Source organism: Polypterus senegalus, chromosome 4 (genome assembly GCF_016835505.1).
Source record: "Polypterus senegalus isolate Bchr_013 chromosome 4, ASM1683550v1, whole genome shotgun sequence".
NCBI lineage: Eukaryota > Metazoa > Chordata > Cladistia > Polypteriformes > Polypteridae > Polypterus > Polypterus senegalus.
The window spans coordinates 188,759,245-188,784,363 of NC_053157.1; the positions used below are offsets into that span (position 1 = coordinate 188,759,245).

At 36.3% G+C, this 25,119-nt stretch overlaps 1 protein-coding gene across 2 annotated transcripts in view; it reads right to left on the bottom strand.

Moving 5' to 3' along the window:
• Positions 1 to 25,119, bottom strand: part of immt (inner membrane protein, mitochondrial (mitofilin)) — a 57,242-nt gene that overhangs the window by 19,418 nt on the left and 12,705 nt on the right. For both annotated transcript variants that reach the window (XM_039751789.1, XM_039751788.1), the window contains exons 2-8: positions 19,100 to 19,173; positions 16,331 to 16,520; positions 14,141 to 14,249; positions 11,638 to 11,760; positions 8,511 to 8,624; positions 5,916 to 6,052; positions 4,317 to 4,420 (exon numbers count right to left, since the gene is read on the bottom strand). In XM_039751789.1, coding sequence (XP_039607723.1) covers positions 4,317 to 4,420; positions 5,916 to 6,052; positions 8,511 to 8,624; positions 11,638 to 11,760; positions 14,141 to 14,249; positions 16,331 to 16,520; positions 19,100 to 19,173 — 851 coding nt within the window. The remainder of the gene's footprint in view (positions 1 to 4,316; positions 4,421 to 5,915; positions 6,053 to 8,510; positions 8,625 to 11,637; positions 11,761 to 14,140; positions 14,250 to 16,330; positions 16,521 to 19,099; positions 19,174 to 25,119) is intronic.

Consider the following 25,119-nt stretch of genomic DNA (forward strand, 5'->3'; position numbering starts at 1 on the left):
TCCAAATTATTGAAGTAGAATGAAAACAAAATACCTTGTATAATATAATTTATGGACACACATACATATACACACCTATACATACATACACGCACTATATGGACAAAAATATTGGGACACACCTCTTAATTACTGAATTCAGGTGTTTCAATCAGAACCATTGCTACAGGTTAAAGCACCTAGCCATGTAGTCTCCATTTTCAAACATTTGTGAAAGAAAAAAAAAAAAAGGGGGTCGTTCTGAAGAGCAAAGTGACTTCAAGCATGGTACGGTGATAGGAAGACACCTTTGCAATATGAGGGTTTGTGAAATTTCATCCCTGCTGGATATTCTACAGTAAGTGATATTATTGGAAAGTGGAAGCATTTAGGAACAACAGCAACTCAGTCATGAAGCAGAAGATCACGTAAAGTCACAGAGTGGGGTCAGTGAATGCTTAGGTGCATGGCACGTAAAAGTCACCAACACTCTTCTGATTACACAGCTAAAGAGTTACAGACTTCTACTGGCATTAATGTAAACACAAAAACTGTGTGGTGGGAGCTTCATGGAATGGGTTTCAATGGCTGAGCAGCTGCTTGCAAGCCTCACATCAGCAAGTCCAATGACAAGCATCATATGGAGTGGTGGAAATGTGTTATATGGAGTGACAAATAATCCTTCTCTCTTTGGTAGTCAGATAGGCGAGCCTGAGTTTATCAGATCCAGAGAGATTGTTACCTGCCTGGCTGCATTGTGCCAACTGTGAAGTTAACTTAACGCTCCAGCATGCCAAGATATTTTGAACAACTCTATGCTTCCAACTTTGTGGAAACAGTTGGGGGAAGGCCCTTTTCAATTCCAGAATGACTGTGCTCCAGTGCACAAAGCAAGGTCCATAAAGACATGGTTGGATGAGTTCAGCCTGGAACAACTTGAGTGGCCTGCACAGAGCCCTGACTTCAACCCCATCAAACACCTTTGGAATGAACTAGAATGGAGATCGCGAGCCAGGCCTTCTCATCCATCATCAGAAGCCGGGATGTGGCAGAGTGCACTGACTCTTTTTGCCCCTTGCCTGCAGAAAAGTCACAGGAGATTCCACCTGGCCCTCTTGACGTCACTTCCGAGCCTATGGAAGAAGACCTTACCGGCTCCGGCCCCTGTGATGTCACGTCCAGGCTCGACCCTATGGCTGAAGACCTTCCTGAGCCCGACCCCTTTGATCTCACTTCCGGTCTTCTCCTTTAAAAGCCTCCACCTTTTCCCTATTCCCTCAGTTCTGTTTTGGACTCGGTTTTGTACACAGCAGTGCAATCATTTAAAACATTCATTTGCAGACAGGAAACCAATTATACAGATGGCTGCCCCAAACCTTGCTATGGCTCTGTGCGGAGTTTGTGATAATACATATATACACACACACACACACAAATAAATAAAAATATATAAAAGTAAAAATGAAAAAGTTCTGTGTGCATTTGTATTCATCCCCTTTACTGCACCGCTACAAACCTGACAATGTGGCAGAACTCCCCACACACACTGGAGAAGATTCTCTGGTCATTTGTCTAAAATTGAGCCTTTTGGAAATCATGGGACGCAAACTCAATATTTCCCATTACCCTAAGAAAATAATTTCCACAGTGAAGCAATGGCAGCATCATACTGTGGAGATGTTTTTCCATAGGTAGGGGACAAGAAACTGGTCAGGATTGAAGGAAAGATGGATGGCACTAAATACAGGGTTATTCTTAAAACAAAACCTGCTTCAGTCTGCCAGAGATTTCAGAGTGGGACAAAACTACCTTCCAGCATGACAATGACCTTAAACTGCTTAAGCTACACTGGAGTGGTTTAAAGGGAAACATTGAAATGTCTTAGAATAGCATAGTCAAAGGCCAGACCTCAATCCAACTGATAATCTGTGGCATGACTTGAAGATTGCTATACAGCAGCGCTATCCATCTAACTTAAACGAGATGGAGCACTTTGCATTAATAATGGATGAAAATCCCAGAGGCTAGATGTGTAAGCTAAGAGAGACATTCCACAACTGACTTGCAAGGCACTGTATTTACTAACTTGGGAATGTAAGTAAAGCAGACAATTTGTGGGGATCAATGCATGGTGTTTGCAGCTTTCTGTACTAACAAGGAACATTTTGAAAAGGTCCCTTGGAACACTGAAGTGTAAGTGGAGTAAGATATATGCTGCATCCAACAAACAGCTCCAGTTTATTTAGAAGATTAGGGAAATTGCTTCCTTTTTTTCTTTCACTTGTCAGACAAAGAAGAGGACTTAACTGACATCTTCTAGTAGGCCCTGTGCTCACTGCCAGGCACTGTGGAGCTCGATTGGCATTTACCATAGAATACCAGAATTGGCAGGTCCACCACTGGCGCCCTGTGCTTTTCGCAGATGAGAGCAAGTTCATCCTGAGCACATGTGACAGAAGTGAAAGGTTCTGGAGAAGTCGTGGAGAACGCTATGCTGCCTGTAACATCGTTCGGCATGACCAGTGGGCTGGTGGGTCAGTGATGGTCTGGGGAGACATATCAATAGAGGGACGCATTTAGATTGATCTCTACAGGCTAGACAACGGCAACTTAACTGCCATTAGGTATCAGGATGAAATGCTTGGACCAATTGTCAGACCCTATACTGGTTCAGTGTATCCTGGGTTCCTCCTGGTGCACGACAATGCCCGGCCTCATGTGGTGAGAGTATGCAGGCAGTTCATGGAGGATGAAGGAACTGATACAATTGACTGGCCCCCATGCTCGCCTGACCTAAATCCAATAGAACACCTCTGGAACATTATGTTTCGGTCCATCTGATGACACCAGGTTGCACCTCAAAATCAGTGATGCCCTGGTCCAGATCTGGGAGGAGATCCCCCAGGACATCATCCGTCATCTCATTAGAAGCATGCCCCGACGTTGTCAGGCATGCATAAAAGAATGTGGGGGCCTTGCAAACTACCGAGTACAATTTGGAGTTGCTGCAATGAAACTTCAGCAAAATTGAGTAGCCTGCCGCATCATTTTTTCACTCCGATTTTTGGGGTGTCTTTGAATTCAGCCCTCTGTAAGTTGACCGTTTTCATTTCCATCAAATGATATGGTATCCTTTCATTCCTAACACATTACCCAGTCTGTTTCAGTATAGATATCCGGAATGTATTTTTTTTTTTCTCCCATTGAGATCTGATGTGTTTTTAAACTGTACCTTTCATTTTTTTGAGCGGTTTATTCAGCAAAGCATATGTCAGTTTGCCATACAGAAATAACACAACATTTAAGTATAAAGTAACTGAAATTTAACAAGAAAGAGCTAAGCTTGTAGAAGAAACATTTTTTCCCTTTTGCCTTTATTCTGCATGTAATAACCTCTAATCTACTTTTGTGTGTACTGTTTTCCTTTGAATTTTCACTAAACCTTTTTTAAAACAAACTTTATTGGACTGAGAAATTTCTTTTATTATGTGTTTGACTCATGCTGGATCCTACCTCGCCAACTCAGCAGCTGCTATATTCTGGAAGCCTAGAAAAGAAACAGCTTCACCCAGTACCAAAAAAAGATGATAATTATGCATTCTCTGATTATGAATCACATATCGCTGAGGTTTTGGCTTTCAATAACTGTTTATATAAAAAGGAGTTGTGTGGTTGAATTCTAACCTTTCCCTGTTGTGTTCTGTAGTAATTTGAAACTTTGAAAAGTGCAATGATTTCTATTAACCCCAAAACATCAGTTAAAATAATTAAGTTTTTATTTGATATGAACTAGACTGTGGGTTGCAAGATGGCACAGTGCTCCCTCACAGTAAGGAGACCAAGGTTCACATTGACAGCCCTTCCCTGTGTGTAGTTTGCAAGTTCTACCTGGGTTAGGAGGTGTTTTTCCAGGTGCTCCAGTTTTCTCCTGCAATCCAAAGACATACAGGTTGGGTGAACTGAGGACGCTAAACTGGCCCTAAAGTGTGGTGTGTGCATTTTTGTGATAGTGTGCCCCTGAGATGGACTAGCGCCACGTTCAGGGGATTGTTCCTGTCTTGCACCCAGTGCTTACTGGGATGGGCTGCAGTTCCTGCGACCCGACTCAGGATTCAGTGGGCTTAGGAGATGGTATGAACTAAATTACTTTAATAGATTATTTTTCACTATAGAACAGGCAATACCAAAGCTAAATGCATATTTTGAAAAACAATATGATTATTTCTGTCTGCCACTTACTTAAAACATTTTATTTTTATTACATTATCTCCACCACATTAAACATAAAATAATGCTTATAAAAAGCTTATAAGGGAAAAACAATAGGAAAAGCTTACTTGGCTTTCAGAAGTGCATCAGCAGCTTCATCTACAGTTTTGCTTCGTTGCTTCAGTGCATCCTCCAGAGCTCCCCATTGAGCAGATTTTTGTTCTGGAGTAACCTATTGAGTAAATAATGTGTACAATTGCAGGACTAACTACAACAACTTCATACTGATGTAATCAATAACACTAGCTAGTTCAATCAGCACATTTCAAGCACCTTTCAACTTGTGAACAAAATAAACTGAATCATTTTTCCAAATTCATAATGCTGTGAACAGTTTATTATTTTGCTTCACACATCACCTTTTATTTTGACATTAAGATTTGAAAAATCTACTACTAGGGCAGGGTAGGAAATATATTTTTAAGGGCATTGGAGGGATGAAGTGGTTGAAGCTTTTTTTTTTTACATCCCAATTGTATCATTATATGCCAATTCCTGCTTCCAATGAAAACTTTTAGTTTAATTTTATATCTTGCTATTACTTTCATTCTGCCATTTTAAACAAACTCTTAATATTGTGGATTTTCCTCTTTTGAGGTAAGTATCCAAATATTTATAAACCAGAGTAGAGGAGTTCACGGTCACTCCTTTACATTTTTCTTTTACATGTCTCTTCAAATGTTACATTAAACCTGATAATTAAGAAAAAGCACAAAAAGTTGTAAATGGTAAGATTTGTTTATCTTTAGTTCAGTCCTGCAGGCCCACTTTAGTCACACGTCTTTGTTTCAACCAGTTTCACAACAAGTAACTAATTTCACTTCAAATTGATATCAATTGTTAATTAAATGTTTCCTGTTCACTGAGCCTTCACTTAGAAAAGCACCATGCGAGATTTATGTTTACAGAAAATTTAGATTAGATAGATGTTTATTTGTCCCCAAGGGTAAATTTGGCATCTTCTTTGTTTTGCTGCCATATTTCTAACCTCTTTTTGTCATTTTTTTTCTATTAATTCACAGTTTTCCTTCAGAATTAGCTTTCTTAACTACAAGCAAACACAAGGGCAGTTGATACTGTTTATAGTTAAGAGGGTTCATTAGTAAACAAAGGTCTGTTACATTACACTAAAAATCCAACAAACCCGGTTTTGTAAATTATGAAGTGATACCAAGACACAGAAATTGGGATTAACAGTTTACTTAATTAATATAGCAGTCTTATTAGAAACAGGTGTTGGTTGGGATTAAAACCTATAGCCAAAGTAGGCTCCTATTACTACACATAAGAATCACTGGGGTAAGTGGGGAACAGCTGCTTTGTTATTTACATCTCTCTGTCAATTGGCAGCTGGTTAAGAAAAGAAAAAAAAGTCTAGTTAACTGAATTGAAACAAAAAAATATTTCTTGAGAAATATTAGTTCAAACCCAATTTCTTAATTCAAAGTCAGCTACTGCAGCTAATCAAATACCTGCTGTAAGGTACTACCAAAAATCATAATACACTAGACATTAAAATATTTTCAGAGTATCACAATGCATTTGATAAATTGCTTACATGTTTTATATTAGCAAGTTAAAATACAAAGCATCAAATTTCATAAGTCAGAAGATTCAGGACATACAAAAACAGAATCTACAAATAATTTATAGTGAGCAAAACATACCTCAGAATCTTCCATAGCTTCTTTCAGCTTCTGGGAGTGGCTGTTAATTGCAAAGACGGCAGCCTCCTGAGATGCTATAGCCTGTAGGGTCACATGGGCAGCACTGCTGAGTTCTTCCTCCAGTGCAGCAGACAACGCTAAAATGGGTAAAGAATACTCTTAATTAGGTTCAAAAAAACATTTTATGCAGTAAATCTATTCTTGGCAGGATTTAAAAATTCAAAATAATCCAATATAGTATATCAGTTTAAAAACTTTTGATTCAGAGTAAATTTCTAAAACCTTTTAAAATGATAGAATACATGAAATAAAAATAAATATTACTACTAAACATTGATTAACAATTTAAAATGTTTGTTTTGAATTTAGCTGTGTAAAAACTATCAGTAACATTTACAATGTCCTACTGGTGTCTGTTCAAGGTGTATTTCTGTATTTTGCTATTTGTATGTTCATTCCCAATACTATACTGCCAACTGGTAAATACTGTATATTGATTGCGCTGTAATCATGGTAGTGCTGAAAAACAGCTTACCATGGAAAATGCACATATACATGTGCAATATTAAGGGCAACAGCACATTGGTGCCTATGTGTATTAAATATAAATGAAAGGAGAACACTGTTAATCCTTTCACAACGGGAATTGGCACATGATGCACTTAAGTAAATTATTCCACTCTCAATTTTTTATTACTGTTTTTTTTTTTTTTTTTAAGTGTCATTAGCATAAGCATATACTGATTGCTTGGTTATTAGTGGTCTTTCCATGTAAAATATGGCTGCAGCACTAACATGATTATGCATCTCTGTCAAATGCTGTCAAATATCAAACATTAAAGCGATGTATAAAAAATTCATAGATGCACTCCAACTTCAAATTAGTATGTGATAGTTCTAGAGAAAATACACTATGTACCAGAAATAACCCTGCACAAATGTGAAGATTATCGACAAAAAGAAATCTGACAGGTAATTCAAGAGATTTTTGTTTAACAGGGTTGGTTTTGCATTTGCAGTTTTATGGCCAGTCCTCTTTTAAATTTTCTGCTGCCTGACATTGGAATCCAGCATTCATTTGGAACTCTGAAAAAGAAACAAGATGGACCAAGGGGCAGTATCAGACTGATACAAGTAGTATTGTTGATCTTAAATGTATAATCCAAAAGACATAATCATCACCCAAGTGGCAAGAGAGTGAAGCAAATAAACCAAGATGGAATACTTCATTATGTTTTAAGAGAAAAGCAGTGTTATAAAGGGTTTAAGTCAACAATGTCTGATAGCTTTCCATGATCTATTCATGTTTAAACCAAAATTAATTATGGCTGCATTAACTGACCTACCTAGTTTAACCAATCTCTGGGATGAATGTAAAAACTAGCTCCAGTCACTACTTTCACATTAATTACAAAGGGCTGGAACACAGATTGTAAACCACTTTCTACCACCATAAACAATGAGTATTAATGTGAAAGAGATCAAACAGTGAGTCACTGATGATGTCAGAGCTGTACAGCTATGATTAATAATTAGAATTACTAGATATTACTAGGAGGCTCTGCCCCTATTCGCTTTGCTCATCAACCCCAGGGGTGGGAGCTGAGCACCCGATATCTTGAAGATGAGCCACTCAAAGAGCGTCAGGGCACCCCTCAGTTAGAAAAAGAAATTATATTTAAAAAGAGTTGGTATATGGAACAGTATGTAGGGCACAGGAGGAATACAGTTTGGTCCTTAGTTATTAAAGATATAAAATAAGTTACTGGAATATTTTATTAAAACTGTTTATTTTAAGTAGTAAAAAGTAAAAAAGTAGAAGTAAAAAAGTAAAACATAAAAAAAAAGTAAATAAAAAATTAAGATCGACACAGTGGTGCAGTGGTAGCGCTGCTGCCTCGCAGTAAGGAGACCTGGGCATGTTCTCCCCATGTCTGCGTGGGTTTCCTCTGGGTGCTCCGGTTTCCTCCCACAGCTCAAAGACATGCAGGTTACGTGCATTGGTGAACCTAAATTGTCCCTAGTGTGTGTGCCATGTGGTGGGCTGGCACCCTGCCCAGGGTTTGTTCCTGCCTTACGCCCTATGTTGGCTGGGATTAGCTCCAGCAGACCCCATTACCCTGTGTTAGGATATAGCGGGTTGGATAATGGATGGATAAAAAAAATTAAATTACATTAATGCCTTACCAAAAACAATATTATGAATTACTTTATCCTCTAACTTACATTCTATAAACGTTGCTTTTTTGCATTTCTGTTCATTGTTTGGGATTTTTTATTTTGGGAATTTATTTTACTCAGAGCTCCAATTAAATGTCTTTAGTAGATTCTAATTCCCATTTGTACTGTAATTTATTTATTGATCTCTTGTAGTTGTAGTATTGTCACTTGTACATTATTTGTTGGAGCATACATTCAAATACAAAGTCTTACACTATACTTTAAAAGGAATCAACTGATGAAGAACTCAATACAATTAAAAAAAAGAATTTTAATATACTGTATAGATTATAAATATAAAACACAAAGCAAGAGCAACACCATTAATTGTTCACTGTGTAATTAATTTTAAAAAAAATGGTTGGCAGCACATACAGGCAACGGCTTCTTGTTCTGCTTTTTCTTGTTCAGCCAGCCGAGCAGCTACTTCTTCAGGTGGGCGTTCTTTTACAGCAGGTAATGCAAGTTTGGGCTTTGTGGACGGTTCTCCTTAAAATAATAAATCAGAATTACAATCTGATTAAAGAGTACTAAAACAATGTCTACAAATAAGTAGATATTTCAAATTTTATAGTAAAACAAGCAAATATGACATGGTCATCTTTCCAGTTCAGGGTCACTGGACACTAGTGATAATTTTGGCAGCACTGTGTATCAGACTACAACTATCCTTGGTCCATTTCTAGTCCAATATTAGGCTTACTCACACATGAAATCAAGCATTACAAACCATTTGAAGCAACATTCAAAGTTAAGCAAGATGGCACTCCAGATGATAAAACAAAACTATTATGTACATACATTCAGGGTTTAGGCAGAAAGGGAAGGAAAAGAACATCTGCAATTTTGCTTTGCATTTTTGTATTTTAAAATGTATTTGCTAAATTTTAATATGCAACACTTACTTCTAATGTGTCAGTCATTAAACAAGAAAAAATCTACTGTATTTTATAATACATATGAAATGACAATTTAGCAATAAGGGAAAGCAAACCATAATGAAGGGAAGATTTGTTAATATTAACAACATTATCAGTGTGGGCATGTCGTAACATACTGGCAATTTCTCAGCATTCCCATGTTTTAAGTTGGGTGAGACTCTCTGCTGCCAACAGTAGATTCTGGGTCAAGAGGATATTCTTTTATATGAAATATGCATAACAAGACAGAATTATTACACTTTTAGAAAGAAGTGCTCTACACAGAAAATTGGATACCATAATAAATATGCAATTAGGTAGTTTTTGTAACAAAATTCATAATAGTTTTCCAGTAAAAGGCACTGTAATCTGTTCTTTTTAATAGTTAGTAAAAGTCCTTCTGATTTAAACTGCTTCAAGTCTCAGCTCCAATCTCTCACCCTCTCGTCATGCTAGGTCCCTTTAGCCTCACTGGTTAAAGATTTTTAAGTTCACCCTGGCCTTTTGGTTTGTAATATTATTTATACTACTGTGTATTATTATCTCATTTAATTCCGTTATTTATATGAAAAGAACTGTTTGAATTTTTTTTTTGATTGGTGGCTGAGATGCTTAAAATAGAAAGCCCCAGGTGAAATATAAGCACTAAACTGGAGCATTCTAACTCCAGAAGTATATCTGGTATGATAACATGGGATATATGAGCAAAATCCTCCTCTAACAACATAGGTCTAAAAAAGACAGAACAAATTCCATAACTCTTCAAAGTTCTTTGCAAAGTAAAATGGACTATTTCATGACCAATCCCAGCATGAATGTTAGTTCTACAAGAACTAACACTTTTGAGGATATCTTTGAATGGACTTTATACATCATGACACATAAAGTTTCACACTTTTCATCTCCAATATCCTGGATCTGTCCTTCATTTTTTCAATAAATAAATAAAACAATTACATAAATAAAAATAAAAAGGCATTATTACAAGATGTCTAAACCATTATAAAACACTCCTGTAAATACTGTGAGTGCTAAACTCCTCATTCTATCAAAGTGAACAGGCTGAATAGGCAGGAAACGCATTTTGATCATGTGTTCTTTCAATATTTTTTCAGTTACCATTACAAGATTATAACTATAACTATTTATGCAGACATGCATGCTAGGGTTTCATCCAACAAAACTTCTTCTGATCCACCATCACTATCTCATATACATGCTGCAGTACCTCAGCTATGGCACCAAAACTATCTACTATCACTTGAGAAGAAAACACTAAATAATTAAGCATCAGCTTCTCCTAACAGACAGCCACTATTTTCCTTAAGAGGGCCATGAGCTCAAATTTGGAGAACTAAACACTGTCATTACAGCTTCTTCCAAAATTAATGGTATCAGTATACTGAGGTGTCCACAGTAAGTCATTCTGAAAGTTTATGCTGCACTTTGTATTAAAATGAAAATTAAGTAGAAGGAAAACAAGATACACTACTGATGTAGATCATTTGCTGTTTCAAACAGATTCAGCCTAGCCAAAAATGCACACCTCTCTAAGTCTGCATGCACAAATACCAAAAGGCACTATGCTGGAGACTTCTAACACCAGCAGCATAACTCGTATAATAATATGGTGTATATGACCGTTGTTCTCCACTAATTCAACAAAACATGCCTACAGTAGAAAGATGAAGTTCCATTTCCCTTCAAAGACATTTGCAAGGTCAGTGCACTCGTTCAACAATCCATGGTCAAAACAAAATCCACATTTCACCTTTCGGATTCTAGACATACAGTATTTATTTCATAATGCATTTCTAGATCTCATTTGAGGCTGTTCCTTGAAGACTAAGTAGAAATAATGAGTTAGTAGAACACACTCTTTTGTCCAATCTTTTTATTCCTTTCTCTTTTAATATGGAGCACATCCATCTCAAGTACTAGTCCCATCTTACAGGTAATATTAAAATGGTACACGGATCAAAACATCACTACAATATTTACTACTTTCACCACTTTCAACTAGATATTCACCATCACAGCTCTGCAAATGCTGAACCACGCAACCACAAAGATAAGCATAACCTCACCAAATACCTCCAGTAAGAACTACAATGACAAAGGGCATATCCACAAGATTTAGAAATTTCTCAACATGATTTTTTACCTCAAAAATATCAAAAACATTTCTGCTTACTTCACAGTACAACATTCCACTCATCCATTAAGAGCCATCCAGTGTTTTTCCAAAAATTTCTTTAAGCCCACCTAAAGAGATGCTTCTGTTTACTGTATGAAACACAGATCTTATAGGTAATGTTTAACTCATTCCTAATAGAAATGTTTGCTCAGCACCCTCTGGTGTTAAGACACACACGAAAGAACAGATGTTATTTACTTGCATTATCGTTTTAAAAACCGTAATAAATTATTGGCAAGCACTGGTGTTCCAGTCTACAACAGGTGATAAATGGACATCGAATCAACTAAGTAAGAAAAATGAGTAATTTAAATTAAGCCAATCCCTCAAGAAGTATATGCTGAAAGATCTCACTAAACATGCATTATAACTCCACATTTCTTACCTGGTTGTGTTGCAGATTTCTGTTCCCCTTCAGATTCACCATTCCCATCATGGGTACCAGGAGCTGGTATTGATGGAACTTCACTGGCCGCAGAAATTATGTGTGCTGCCTCTGCAGAGGCCACTGCAAACAAACACATACTATCTTACAGCGCCATGAAAATTCTGCATAAGACAGACAGCATCATTTTACTTAAATTATTAAACTCTGGCAATTATGTACAAAGCCTAAATATTTCCAGGTGTGGACAATACTAGAGAATTAGGAACATTAGGCAAGGTAATGTAACATAATTTCTACTTGTAAATAGAAAATAAAGTGGGGATGATCAAAGAGTACAATCGTACTGTCAAAATAAACATCTCTAAAGTTCAAGATACCTAATGATAGCAATGAATTAAATACTGTATAATTAGGGAAGGTACAAAATGATTTTGCAGTAGAGCTACAAAGAACAAAATATGTTTCACATATTGGTTATATATTGGTGAAGCATACAGTATTTGGATTGTTAAATTAACTGATGATCTTTACTGATGACCAGAGCACATAGCACTGTGCAAAATGAGGTGATTTTTGTAGGAAAAGGGTAGTACTAGGTTGTTGTACCGTGTTAGCCATTATGAATGTAGAGAAAAGCCAAGCAAAAATGACACCTTTTATTGGCTAACTAAAAAGATATGCAAGCTTTCGAGGCAACTCAGGCCCCTTCTTCAGGCAAGATGTACATGCCTGAGTTGCCTCGAACGCTTGCATATTGTAATCTTTTTAGTTAGCCAATAAAAGGTGTCATTTTGCTTGGATTTTCTCTAGGAAAAGGGTGAATTTTAACTTGTCCACCCTAAAAACGGCCCGAGTAATGTAGTATGAGGTGGATGATCACTCACTTAAACTGCCAAAGGTAAAACTGATAATTAACTGGAATCCCTACAAAATTTTTCATTGCGCCTGGCCTCCTTAAATTTTCCTGACAAATACCAGGAAGCATGTATCTCCTTATCACTGCACCACGCTTGTTTTGTTATACCTTTTGCAAAAGTGTTTATTTCATAGTTGGACTTCAGTCTTCACGCATTCTACACTTCACATCAACATTATGTCGTTATTACTATAACATATGAAAACATTTTCTTGTTTAGCTGTGTGTTCAACACTTTTCCTTGCAACTCCCGAGTCATTTTACATTTACACAGATCGCTGTAGACACAGAACATATGAAATGTATGTATTTCAAGTCATGGTATTTCATTTGCCTATATAATTCCTTACAGCTGATTGCCAGATAAACAGTTCAACACAGACTTCAGCTGTGAGAATTGTTCCGGGAGGAGAAGATATGCAGGCATGTATTAGTTCATGTGATTTCAATACAATTACTTCACAGGTGACACCAAGCGCCCATTCCGGGAATTAAACTGTCACACCTCATATGTATGTATATATCTCTATTTTATAAAAAAAATAAATCTTGGGGAGGCAGACTAGGGAGACGAGACGTGATCTTCTCAGAAGACAATTTAAAGTCCTGCAAGTGACACTTTAACTTGCCCCCAGCTCTTAAAATAATGACAAGCAAAACACGCAGCTCGCAGCAGATGATCCAACCACTTCTCCTTGCGTGCGTTCAGCCACCCTAACTCCCCCCTCTTCACAACGCGAGCAGTAGTGACAAGAAGTGGCAAAAAGGACAGGCTTTAAAATGATCGACGGGCAGTGCAACAGCAGCTGCTCCCTCCTTTACAACGTGTGGAGCGTCATACGAGAAAGATTTAACTACTCCCGGGGCCGAAAATAAAGGAAAAGTATTGTTTTTACAACGTCACGCGAGACAAAGCAGTGAGCCATCATTTAAAACAAGTCCACGGACATCTAACCTGGCAGTTGTTGGATTGCTTTTGGCAGACACGCATTGTGTGCTCCCAGCTCTTAAAACAATGACATGCGACAAGAAGAACAGGCAGCACGCCAGCAGCAAAAAGACAGCAGATGATCCGACGGCATCTCCATAGCGAGCGGTCAGCCACCCCCCCTTCAGAACGCAAGCAGCGTTATACGTCCTGCAAGAAAGAGATGTAACCACGCCCGGGGCTGGAAATAAAGCACAAGTATTGTTTTTAAATAATGCATATGTAACAATTCCCATGAAAATAACAATCTCGTTAAATTGTATATCTGGTAAACCAAATACGGAGGTGGGCGAGTCAAGCGAGCAGGGGGCAGAGCCACCTAGTATGTATGTGTGTGTGTGTATGTATATATATATATATATATATATATATATATATATATATATATATATATATATATATATATATATATATAGTATATATACACACACACACACACTTATACACATACAGTATGCAAAAAACAACACTGAATGCATAAATTATCCTGTGAAAAACTGTAAATGATAGTGTACATTTCCCTCTGAGGATAATCCAATCCCACCAGCAGTAAAGACTGCCTAGGATTCCGCCTATGTTTACTATTAATCACTCACCTTCCAAGCTTGGTTCAGCAGTAGTAGCTAGTGGAACAGAAGATTCTGGCTTCTCCTTTCTTTTTGCTGGGGCTGCCTTTTGATTTACCACTTCAGCTGCAGAGGAGATCTACAACGGTATAGATTTGGTCTTTAAGCAAAAAACAGAACATTAGGAGTAAGCGTTTGAGGAAAAAAAGACTGATTTGGTGGAACAGTGGTACCCAGGCTAATGTTTTTACAAGACAACTGAAGATGCCTTCAAATTACACCTTGGGTATACTCTGAGTAGAGATTACACATTCTCCCCACTTCAAATTGTGATTTCTCTAAGTATTCTGGTTTGCTGTCGGATTCAGAAAATTAGCAGATTAAGTGATTAGCTATTCAAATTAGGCCAAAACTGGTGCATGCACATGAGTATCCTATAATAGACTGCTATCCTTATCCAGAGTTTGCTCCCTTCCTTGCATATACTGATGCAAAGCAAAAAAAAAAAAAGATGGCTATCCAATTACAATTTCACATCTTATATAAAGTAAAAGTTCAGTTTTAACTAGCATTGCTTTTGTTTATTTTTCTACTAATCTGACAGGTTATTGTCTATGACTAACATGTATAGCAATACCCAAGTGGTTTTAAATCATTAAACAACATTTATACAGCACATTTTCATACAAATGGTGTAGCTCAAAGTGCTTTATAAAATGCAACGTTTATATGAAACAAAAATAAGATTAAAGGAAGAATAAAGTAAGGTCATATGGCCAGGAGGGCAGGGAAAAAAACAAACAATCTAAAATCAGTCCTTATGGCTTTCAGGCTTCACATGAACAAATATGTTGATGGTCAAGTGGACATCTAGGGTACTGCCTTCAATCCATCACTGTAGGGAATGAACTATTTTTTTATATATACTGTGTATACATTTTTTTTAATTGTATAAAATAAACAGTCTCACATTATTTTTAATACCAGTCTAATAATTAGTTTTACTATTAATAATTGTAAGGGATGCACTAGGTTATATTAATCACATACAGTAGCTGTAACTTTAAAATTAGGTCATCAAGAATATGGGGAAACAACTTGAAATTTGTGAATGGTAAATTTCGCACTAACATTAGGACGTTTTTCTTTAAAGAGAACCATAAAGATACATGAAATAAGCTACCAAAGCAGTGTGGTAGACAGTAGGACTTGTGGGACTTTCAAAACTATGTTATTTTGGAAGAATTAAGTGGATAGAACTGGCTAGTTTTGGTGGGCTGAATGTATAAATATTGTTCTAATATTCTATGCTTTGGGTTATGTTTCATATAACTGTTATGCAAATATAAAAGTAAAAAATCATGTTGAGAAATTTCTAAATCTTGTGGATATGCCCTTCTTCATTGTAGTTCTTACTGGAGGTATTTGGCGAGTTATTCTGCATTCATTTATTCCATATTTTGTATGATTCATCTCATAGTTAAACTTGCTTAATTTACTTAAAAAAAAAAAAACACACACACACACACAAAAGTATTGTCTTACATGCCTTCTGAACTTTGAAAACGAAGTATATAATAGCATTTGTTACGTTATTCTATTTGCTTGAATCTTTTACACACTTCTTTCTACAGGTTAAAACTTTTTTTGTAGCCAGTTAAACATTCAACATATCAAGACAGGCGTCTGTAATTATTTCAAACTGCAGGCAAGTTCTATTCTGCGCGGTTCGTTTAGAATCAAGTCAATTAATTTTTAAAACCTCTCCACAAAGTCTGCTGCAGTACTTTCTTTTATTTTCGTACAAACGATTTTAAAATTATTTTTTTCACATTTACTAGAATTCAATTGTGCACATGCTCATATATTTCCAGCTGTGTTTCAGAGTGTGCATTTAGTATGTCAAGGGTCATTTGCAGTCCAACGTAAGCATGCCATGGCCTCAGTTACAAAGACACTGTAGTTATTTTACTCAAAAAAGGCAATGTGCTGTTTGTATTTATGCAAATCCTTTAAGTAGGTTAGTAGTCTGTTTGTGCGTTTCATTTCTGAACAAAAGACCACATTATATATTGACACTAGCAATCAATAAAATGTATTGAATAATAAAAAAATAAAAAAGATTATTCAGGATTTTCCTTTCCTTACACTACTTAAATAAAAAAATATTTATTTTATATACAGTATGGGATGATTTTATTTGAGATATTTAACACTTACCTGTTTCTTTGGCAATGAAACTGCATAAGGTGCAGGTCCAAGGGTCACCTCAAAGACCTTATCAGAGTAAGGGACGGATTTTTCAACACTTTCACGAAATTTGGGATCCCATTTAGCATATAAGAATGTGCCACCAATTCCACCTCCAATCAACAGAAAGCCAGTTCCAACTATCTTACCAGCAGATGCACTGTATAAAAGGGGGAAAAATTTAACACAAAGTGAATAAAATAAATCAACCTGCACTAAGCAGAAAGTTTAAAATATTTATGGAAATGCATATGAAAGTCCAACCAAGTAAGCAGTTAAAAAAATTGACAGACAAAGATGTTAATTTATAGCAATTAAAGTTTTCATTTATTTCCAAACTAGAATTACTTGAGACCACTGCCCAGTTGAACAAAACTCACTGAATGGGTAAAAATTTATTGAAATTTATTTTCCCTCTCACATCCACTCTCACTCTGAGTCAATTAAGAAGTGGTGGAGTTACCCAATATTCAGCTTACTGAGACGTGGCAAAAAATAAGGCCCATAGAGTAAGAATTTGCACACTCAACACAGGCTGTGATTAAAAAAATGTATTTGATATTAAAAATAGAAAAACTTGAAAAAAATACCTTAAACAATGTATCATAATCTCAACTGATCTAGATCTCTGGTGGTTGAGGGTTTTTTTCCCCACCCATTTTTTGATGTTAAAGAAGCGTGCGTTTTTCTATTGACTATAGATTAACCACTATCTATGAACTTCACAAACACTCTTAATGCAGTCACAGCTTTTACAGTGCAGTTATTTATTCAATATTTACTTTTTACCCTTTATGTAAGTTTCTAATTTACTAACTAAAGAGAAGCAAAAAACAAGAGCTAACTGATCCAAATTTGCCACTACAAAATTTCCATCAAGTAACCAACAAAACAGGAAAAAAAATAAAAAAATAAAGAATCTAGACAGACAAAGGTGCAAAGGATCCAGATTTCAAAACTTTGTTGAATTTTATTAGAAACATGTACACAGGAAAAAAAAAATCTGACTTGACAGATATACAGCAGTAATACCACCACATTCTGTTAAAAAGAAAATAATCTTCAAAAAAAGAAAATGGATCTTTATTGAAATAACTCTTAACATAAATAAAATGACTATTTGGTAAATCATTAACGAATTCACAACTGTAAACGATAAAGTATTTGTCACTGTTTAGTCTCCCCGCAATTATTAGTAAACTAATAATTTTACCAGGTCTTGTGACTTTTGTCCACAACATGCACATATTAAGAACAGTGGAGATGTTTCAATGAAGTCATACATCATTGACACCTAAATTCAAATGACATTAAGTACAAGTAATTTCAGTTATCTTGAAGCATCTGAGACAAAACACTTTAAATGTAAAGCTTTATTTTGAAAAAGATAATGAATGTCATGTCAATAACCAGTTATCCCAGCTTATAAGTGTGATGACCGGAAAGCATGCACCTAGAGTAACTAATACTTATGAAAAGTGCATCCACCCTCATGCATATGAAGCCATCCATAATGCTAGTCTACTGTGCCTGACAGTACCAGAAAAGGACAAAGTAGTTTACTTAGGGTGTGATTTAGGGTACTAGAGTGTTGATGTTTCAAATCATAACAGTCATATTTAATGGGGAAAAAAAAAATGTAACATACGATTGTATTTAAAAAAAAAAGTTTAGTATTTAAGTTAACACACTAAGTTAGATAGTTAAGCTTTACAGGCTTCAATGCGTATACAGTATATTAAACTCACACATACACACACATTCTCTGTACAAAAATGTCCACAAGGCACACAAAGTGCCCTACATCCACCTTGCCAAATTAATATAAATCTCAAATAATGGAGACTTAAATAGGTATGGACAGTTTCAAACTAAGGAATCTGGATCCAGTCAGCTTTTTATTAAGATAACAAGTCACTTTTACTGCTGCTAACACCCTTTCAGTAAACCAGATAGCCGGTGTACTTGAGGACTACTTACTCACTGCTTGATCTGTACCACATGGAAATTTTAGGCCAGTGCAGCAAACTGATGCTTCTCAACTCATTTTATAGTCTAACTGCCCATAATATTCAGTATTATGTTTATTCTATTGTCTCTATGTATTATCAATACAATAAAAAATGTTATGCTAATGTTGGTGCCGAAATCTGTAGTGCATGCAGATATCCTTAATGAGGTGGAGCCAGGGGGACTTAAAGGTACTGTAGATTGCCCTTACAAAGTGTGATTGGGTCCATAATTAGCTCCTAAGCTTTGTTGTGGTGCATAATCCGAACTTTCTAATAGCCAGTTCTGAAGATGAATAATGAGCAGTGAGATTTTACAGATCGCTAGTTACATAAACGAATAATGCGTTTGATTCCTTTACTGCAGCAGAGAGTCTTCTTCAAATATTTACTAAGGAAATTTTTCAGCTTAACACAAAGTCATTGTTTTTGAAATCTGATCTTACTTATTTTTGACTTTGTAGGCACGTATATTTTTATGATCATAACATAACATTTTTAAATCTCTCTAACCGAAGTCAGGCCAGAGTCTGACCTGCTAGTGCTAGCCACATGAAAGGAAATAGCTCTAAAGAGGATGACTGTCTAAAGCATGTCCTACTTTCACTTACCCATATTCAAACATGCACAAAGTCAATTTAGAATTGCCAAACAACCTAACCAGCACATGGTATGGGGATGTGGATAAAAAAGCAAATCAAAATACAAAGAAAGAACATGCAGTACATACCCTGGATTTCCAGCTGTTGAGTATCGGTGACAAGGTTGTAGAGGACGGAGAGACACTTTACCACATAGGCACTTCTGCAGAAAAATATAAAGATGCATCTATTTTACTGAGTACACTGGAGAAGCAAGCTAAAAATGTATGGACAGATAGGAGGACATTTTAACAGCCTGTAATTTTCATTCTAATTACAGTAATAACAGAATTTCCATCCTTAAATTACCAAATTTCAAACCGCCTTCCCTCTTTTTTACAAACAGCAAGTATTATAAAGAAAAGGTTTAATAACATGATATCCATCATGTAATAGATCTTTATAAGCATAAATAACTGATTAATACACTAGATCTATATGATCTTTCTTTATATCACAAAAATTGTTTTACAGGAATATCAAATATAAAAACATTAATATACAGTAGATTAAAGCAACAAATTATAAAGCAAACAAACTATGAAACACAGCCATACAGACTAAAAAAATATTCCTTCATAGGTATAGTTCAGCTCACAAAGTTACAAACAGCAGAATAAAGTATAATTCAGAATTTTGTAATACTGTTAATAAGAACTGCTTAATTAATCATAAATAATTGTGATTACAATTACAACTGCCTCAATATACTAAATGTAGAAAGTGACCAATCTTAACAGTAAATGAGTATTGTAATCAAGCACAGACACATTCATTCACATTTAGGAGTATGATCCCAAAAGTGTACTGTGTAAACTGTTAAACAACTTGATGTGAACATTTATACAGCCATTTAAAATTCAACCACATAATGTAGTATGAAGAAAGCGTGAAAGCTAACAAAGCAACAATTACGTCCCAGATGTTTATGCTAAGACATGCCCGTAAACAGCAGGCTTTTGAAAGTAAAATCAGATAACAGTAGTCATCATGTTTATTAAACGACAAGAGTCTAATTAATAAAGGCTTTAAAAAATTATGAACACTCAGGGTAAGAGAAGTTATCCTTTTTTGCAATTATTTTTGCCTTTATTCCAAATATTGGACAAAAAACAAAATGGATCTGAAACAAACAGTGCTTTAGACAACTACAATGGATTTGTGGATGAGTAGAACTACAGAAGCATGCCTGAAAATAACAAGGTATGGGTAAAAATATTGATGCTGTGATTAATCTTAATTTTCATTTAAACAACATGATATTGATTCTGAAATCTCAAGATCAAAATCATGAATTTCTATCCTGCTCTATTACTATATGTAGATTTTTGTCTATCTCCATTTTTGGCATCCATTCCATTAGATTGCAGTAATGCGGCTATTAAGGCATTCTATGGAAAAAAGCACTTTATAATGTAGCATTAAATGGTATGACCTCTTTAAATGAAATCAGCATATTAGACACTTAAATCAGATATGTGGACTTGCTATGGATTAAAATGGTGTGTCGGTAAAGAACAACTGGATAAAAGCAAAGTCATATGTAAGATGTGCAGCTCAGACATTAATTATTGATTTAAAACAACAAATTTGAGAAATCATTTACCTCAACATCACCCATAATCTCAGTTGACATCCAAACGAGTACAGCTTAAACAACTTACAATGCAGATGGCAGGTAGCTAAAAGTTTCCGTTTAATTTTCCTCATGCCAAAAAAAAATTAAATAAAAAAATAAAAGAATCCATAGCAGTTTTCATCTGTAAAGAAAACAGACCCTACACGATTTTTGAAAATGAGAGCTTTTGACAAATGATACAGAGTCTTTCGGAAGATATTAAGCAAAGAATCGCCATGTTTTTCAGGCCAACGGAGAGAGTAGTCCTAACTTGTGACAGCTGAACATCCAGGGCAGCAGATTACTACATACTGAAAACGACAGGGCACGTATGGCATTTGTATTGTTGACAAGTGCGCTGCATGCTAGTGACACCGTAAGCAACCTCACTGCATGTATGGAAAGCTGCCGAGATGGCTGACAGTTGTTCCAAAACCTTTCTAGCATTTGTAATGGGCTGTTCCATTACATGACCATATCAAGCACAAGGCTAGCAGTACTGTTATTGTGGAAAAAGTTTGTAACATACCTTACCTGGCAAAGCAAGCAGGGAATTGTTGGAATTTTCAGAGCAGCCTGAGATATAAAAGTGAGTGTGGGCACAAAGCAGCCAACTTGAAGTATCTCCATAATAGTGGCATTATAAGTCACAATGGCCGGTTCTTTTTCCTTTATGTTCTATTCATTCAATGCCACCGTCAACAAGAATCAGCTCTAGACCCTCATTTTAAAATGCTTCCTTTTTCACTTAGGACTGTAGGACACATTTTCGAGATTAATTAACGTGACTGCTACAAGTGAGCTTGCAGAATTATAGAAAGACATGAATCTTCCCGTTGCATCTTTAATTTCAACTAATTCAAGATTTTAAAGTCCAAAAGGGGAACACATTTGGCTAACAGTTTAGTGGAAGGGTGTCTTAAGAGTGTGCGATGTGTACCACCTATGATAATATTGTAATTGTTTTAATGATGTGCAAGCTGAAATTATCCAGTATTTCACTCATTTCGCAAAAAACAATCAAAAACATGCCTCTGTGTTACGTCATCAGTCATTTTGGTTTTAACATTTCAGCCTGTTAATAAAGATTAACAGATAAAGAGTTCTGTTGGTTTCATTATGCCTTCGTGAGGTCCACATGAAGAGGCAACTCATAAGTCACAAAGAAGAAGCTTCGTAGATTAACTGGATTCAAAGCCAGAGAACAATTATAGCTACAAAGGAATATCAAAGTCACATGCGATCACATTTGCTTTCTGTCCTCCATCATACTGCTTGATCACCTTAATTTTTGTGTCAAGATCAATTACCTTTTTTCTGTAATTGTAAGACAAATGTAAATAAACATAGTCGGAACTGTTGCAGGTAATAAACTGAGATCAATATGAATGACTCACAGAATATAGAGCTGGCGTGGCAAACTGTCGTTCCTCTATAAAATGCAATTTAACACAGGAATTCAGAGAAGGCAAATCTCTGAACACTGCCATTGAAAGAGATCAAGAGCACTTGATATTACTTGAAGTGGACGGTGATTTAAATCCACTTGAGTGGTGGAAAACACAAGAAATACATACCCCAAATTGGGGAAAATTGCAAAAAAAGTACCTGTGCATCCCTGCCTCAAGCAGCCCTTTTGAGGGGGCTTTCAGCCCCAGAAGAAATGTAATATGCAACTGTGCTGCTCTGAAGCCAGATGCTGTGGACAGACTGGTGTTTCTGTCACACAACATGGAAGTTTCCTCAGTAGAATTTAAAGATGTTTTGATATTTTTGTGCACTACAAGACAGAACTTGAAGTTAGTAATTTGTTTAAAATATTATATGTTTGCTTTTTTTTTTGTACAATTTATGACAGACCTTGTTTACAAATGCTATAGTTTTTTTTCCCTGTGCAGTATTTGACAGAACTTTGGATTTTTACACTATACTACAGTATGTTAGATTTTTGTTTTTGCTTGTATGCTACATAATTCACCTTACAGCAGAGCAGTTTTTGTCCAGACTGTAATGTTCATGCTCTGTAGTTCAATTATGATTAGATTAAACGTGTGTCTGTTTAAAATAATAGAATTGTTTTGATGGTCTAAGTGCAATTATTTGTGTAAATCCCGCAGGCCACTTTGAAATGATTTACTCACACTTACACTGACTAGTGATTTTTAATGTTTGTATTATTTTACTTCAGTTTTAATAAATATGAACTGTTTTCCTTAACTGTCATTTCCATTAATGTAATTAGTAAGTCACAATTAATATCCTATTAACAAGACCAAGCTAGATCAGTAAGACTTTCACAAACACATTTTTAAAGGATACAAAATATCACCTAAATTATCGTTATCAGAGTCACAGAAAATACAGAATTATAATTTTTTGCCAATATCGCACATCCCTAGGGTGTCTACATAGAGATTAATTACACATGAACAGGTTATTGTATATCATTTATTATTTAAGATGCAATTTGATTATTTTATAATATTATTCACAAGATGATACAGATCTTTTATAAAGTAGATGCCATTACATTGTATTAAAACAAGTCTCCAGCAGACCTTTCCCAGGTAATCCCGCCAGTAGCCGGTGCCTTAGCTCAGAGCACGTCACATTTCCGGTCCCGGGCCCGAGGACGACATCACTTTCCCCCAGGCTCCCTGCAAAGCCTCTCTTCCCTCCTCTGGTTTTCAGTTCAGTTTTGGACTCAGTCTTGCAAACTACTCTGGTCTTACAATTGTTTACTTTTGCAGCCAGGACATATTATACGGGTAGCTTCTCCAAACCTTTATCATGTCTGGAGTCTCATGTTGTCACATATATACATATACACTCACCTAAAGGATTATTAGGAGCACCATACTAATACGGTGTTTGACCCCCTTTCGCCTTCAGAACTGCCTTATTTCTACGTGGCATCGATTCAACAAGGTGCTGAAAGCATTCTTTAGAAATGTTGGCCCATATTGATAGGATAGCATCTTGCAGTTGATGGAGATTTGTGGGATGCACATCCAGGGCACAAAGCTCCCGTTCCACCACATCCCAAAGATGCTCTATTGGGTTGAGATCTGGTGACTGTGGGGGACATTTTAGTATAGTGAACTCATTGTCATGTTCAAGAAACCAATTTGAAATGATTCGAGCTTTGTGACATGGTGCATTATCCTGCTGGAAGTAGCCATCAGAGGATGGGTACATGGTGGTCATGAAGGGATGGACATGGTCAGAAACAATGCTCAGGTAGCCCGTGGCATTTAAACGATGCCCAATTGGCACTAAGGGGCCTAAAGTGTGCCAAGAAAACATCCCCCACACCATTACACCACCAGCCTGCACAGTGGTAACAAGGCACGATGGATCCATGTTCTCATTCTGTTTACGGCAAATTCTGACTCTACCATTTGAATGTCTCAACAGAAATCGAGACTCATCAGACCAGGCAACATTTTTCCAGTCTTCAACTGTCCAATTTTGGTGAGCTTGTGCAAATTGTAGCCTCTTTTTCCTATCTGTAGTGGAGATGAGTGGTACCCGGTGGGGTCTTCTGCTGTTGTAGCCCATCCGCCTCAAGGTTGTGCGTTTTGTGGCTTCACAAATGCTTTGCTGCATACCTCGGTTGTAACGAGTGGTTATTTCAGTCAAAGTTGCTCTTCTATCAGCTTGAATCAGTCGGCCTATTCTCCTCTGACCTCTAGCATCAACAAGGCATTTTCGCCCACAGGACTGCCGCATACTGGATGTTTTTCCCTTTTCACACCATTCTTTGTAAACCCTAGAAATGGTTGTGCATGAAAATCCCAGTAACTGAGCAGATTGTGAAATACTCAGACCGGACCGGCCCGTCTGGCACCAACAACCATGCCATGCTCAAATTGCTTAAATCACCTTTCTTTCCCATTCTGACATTCAGTTTGGAGTTCAGGAGATTGTCTTGACCAGGACCACACCCCTAAATGCATTGAAGCAACTGCCATGTGATTGGTTGATTAGATAATTGCATTAATGAGAAATTGAACAGGTGTTCCTAATAATCCTTTAGGTGAGTGTATATACATATATACATACATACACACACACACACTGTCATGCAATAAGCTGCAAATTTATTGCTGGATTGGTATGCTATTTCTTTTCCCTTTACTAAAAATCTGGAAGCCTTTTACCAATTCTTAATGATGACATGATGTCTGAAATATGACGCTTGGCACTAATGCCATACCACACACTAAATTTAATATGGCTACAGTGGATGAGACCAGCCTATTTACAAATAACATCCGTTTCTGGTCACTTAAGCAAGACACAAAAAAAAAAAAAAAACTTTTTACAGAGAATATACTTTTTTTCTGATGGCACAGCTCTGTAACAATATACCTAGAAACTTTAACCTAAGCATACCATGACCCGTACACATGAATAAATAAACTGATGCTTTCATCTACTCAAGCTAACTGTATGAAAGCTCAGTCTTTCAATGATTCATCACTTTCA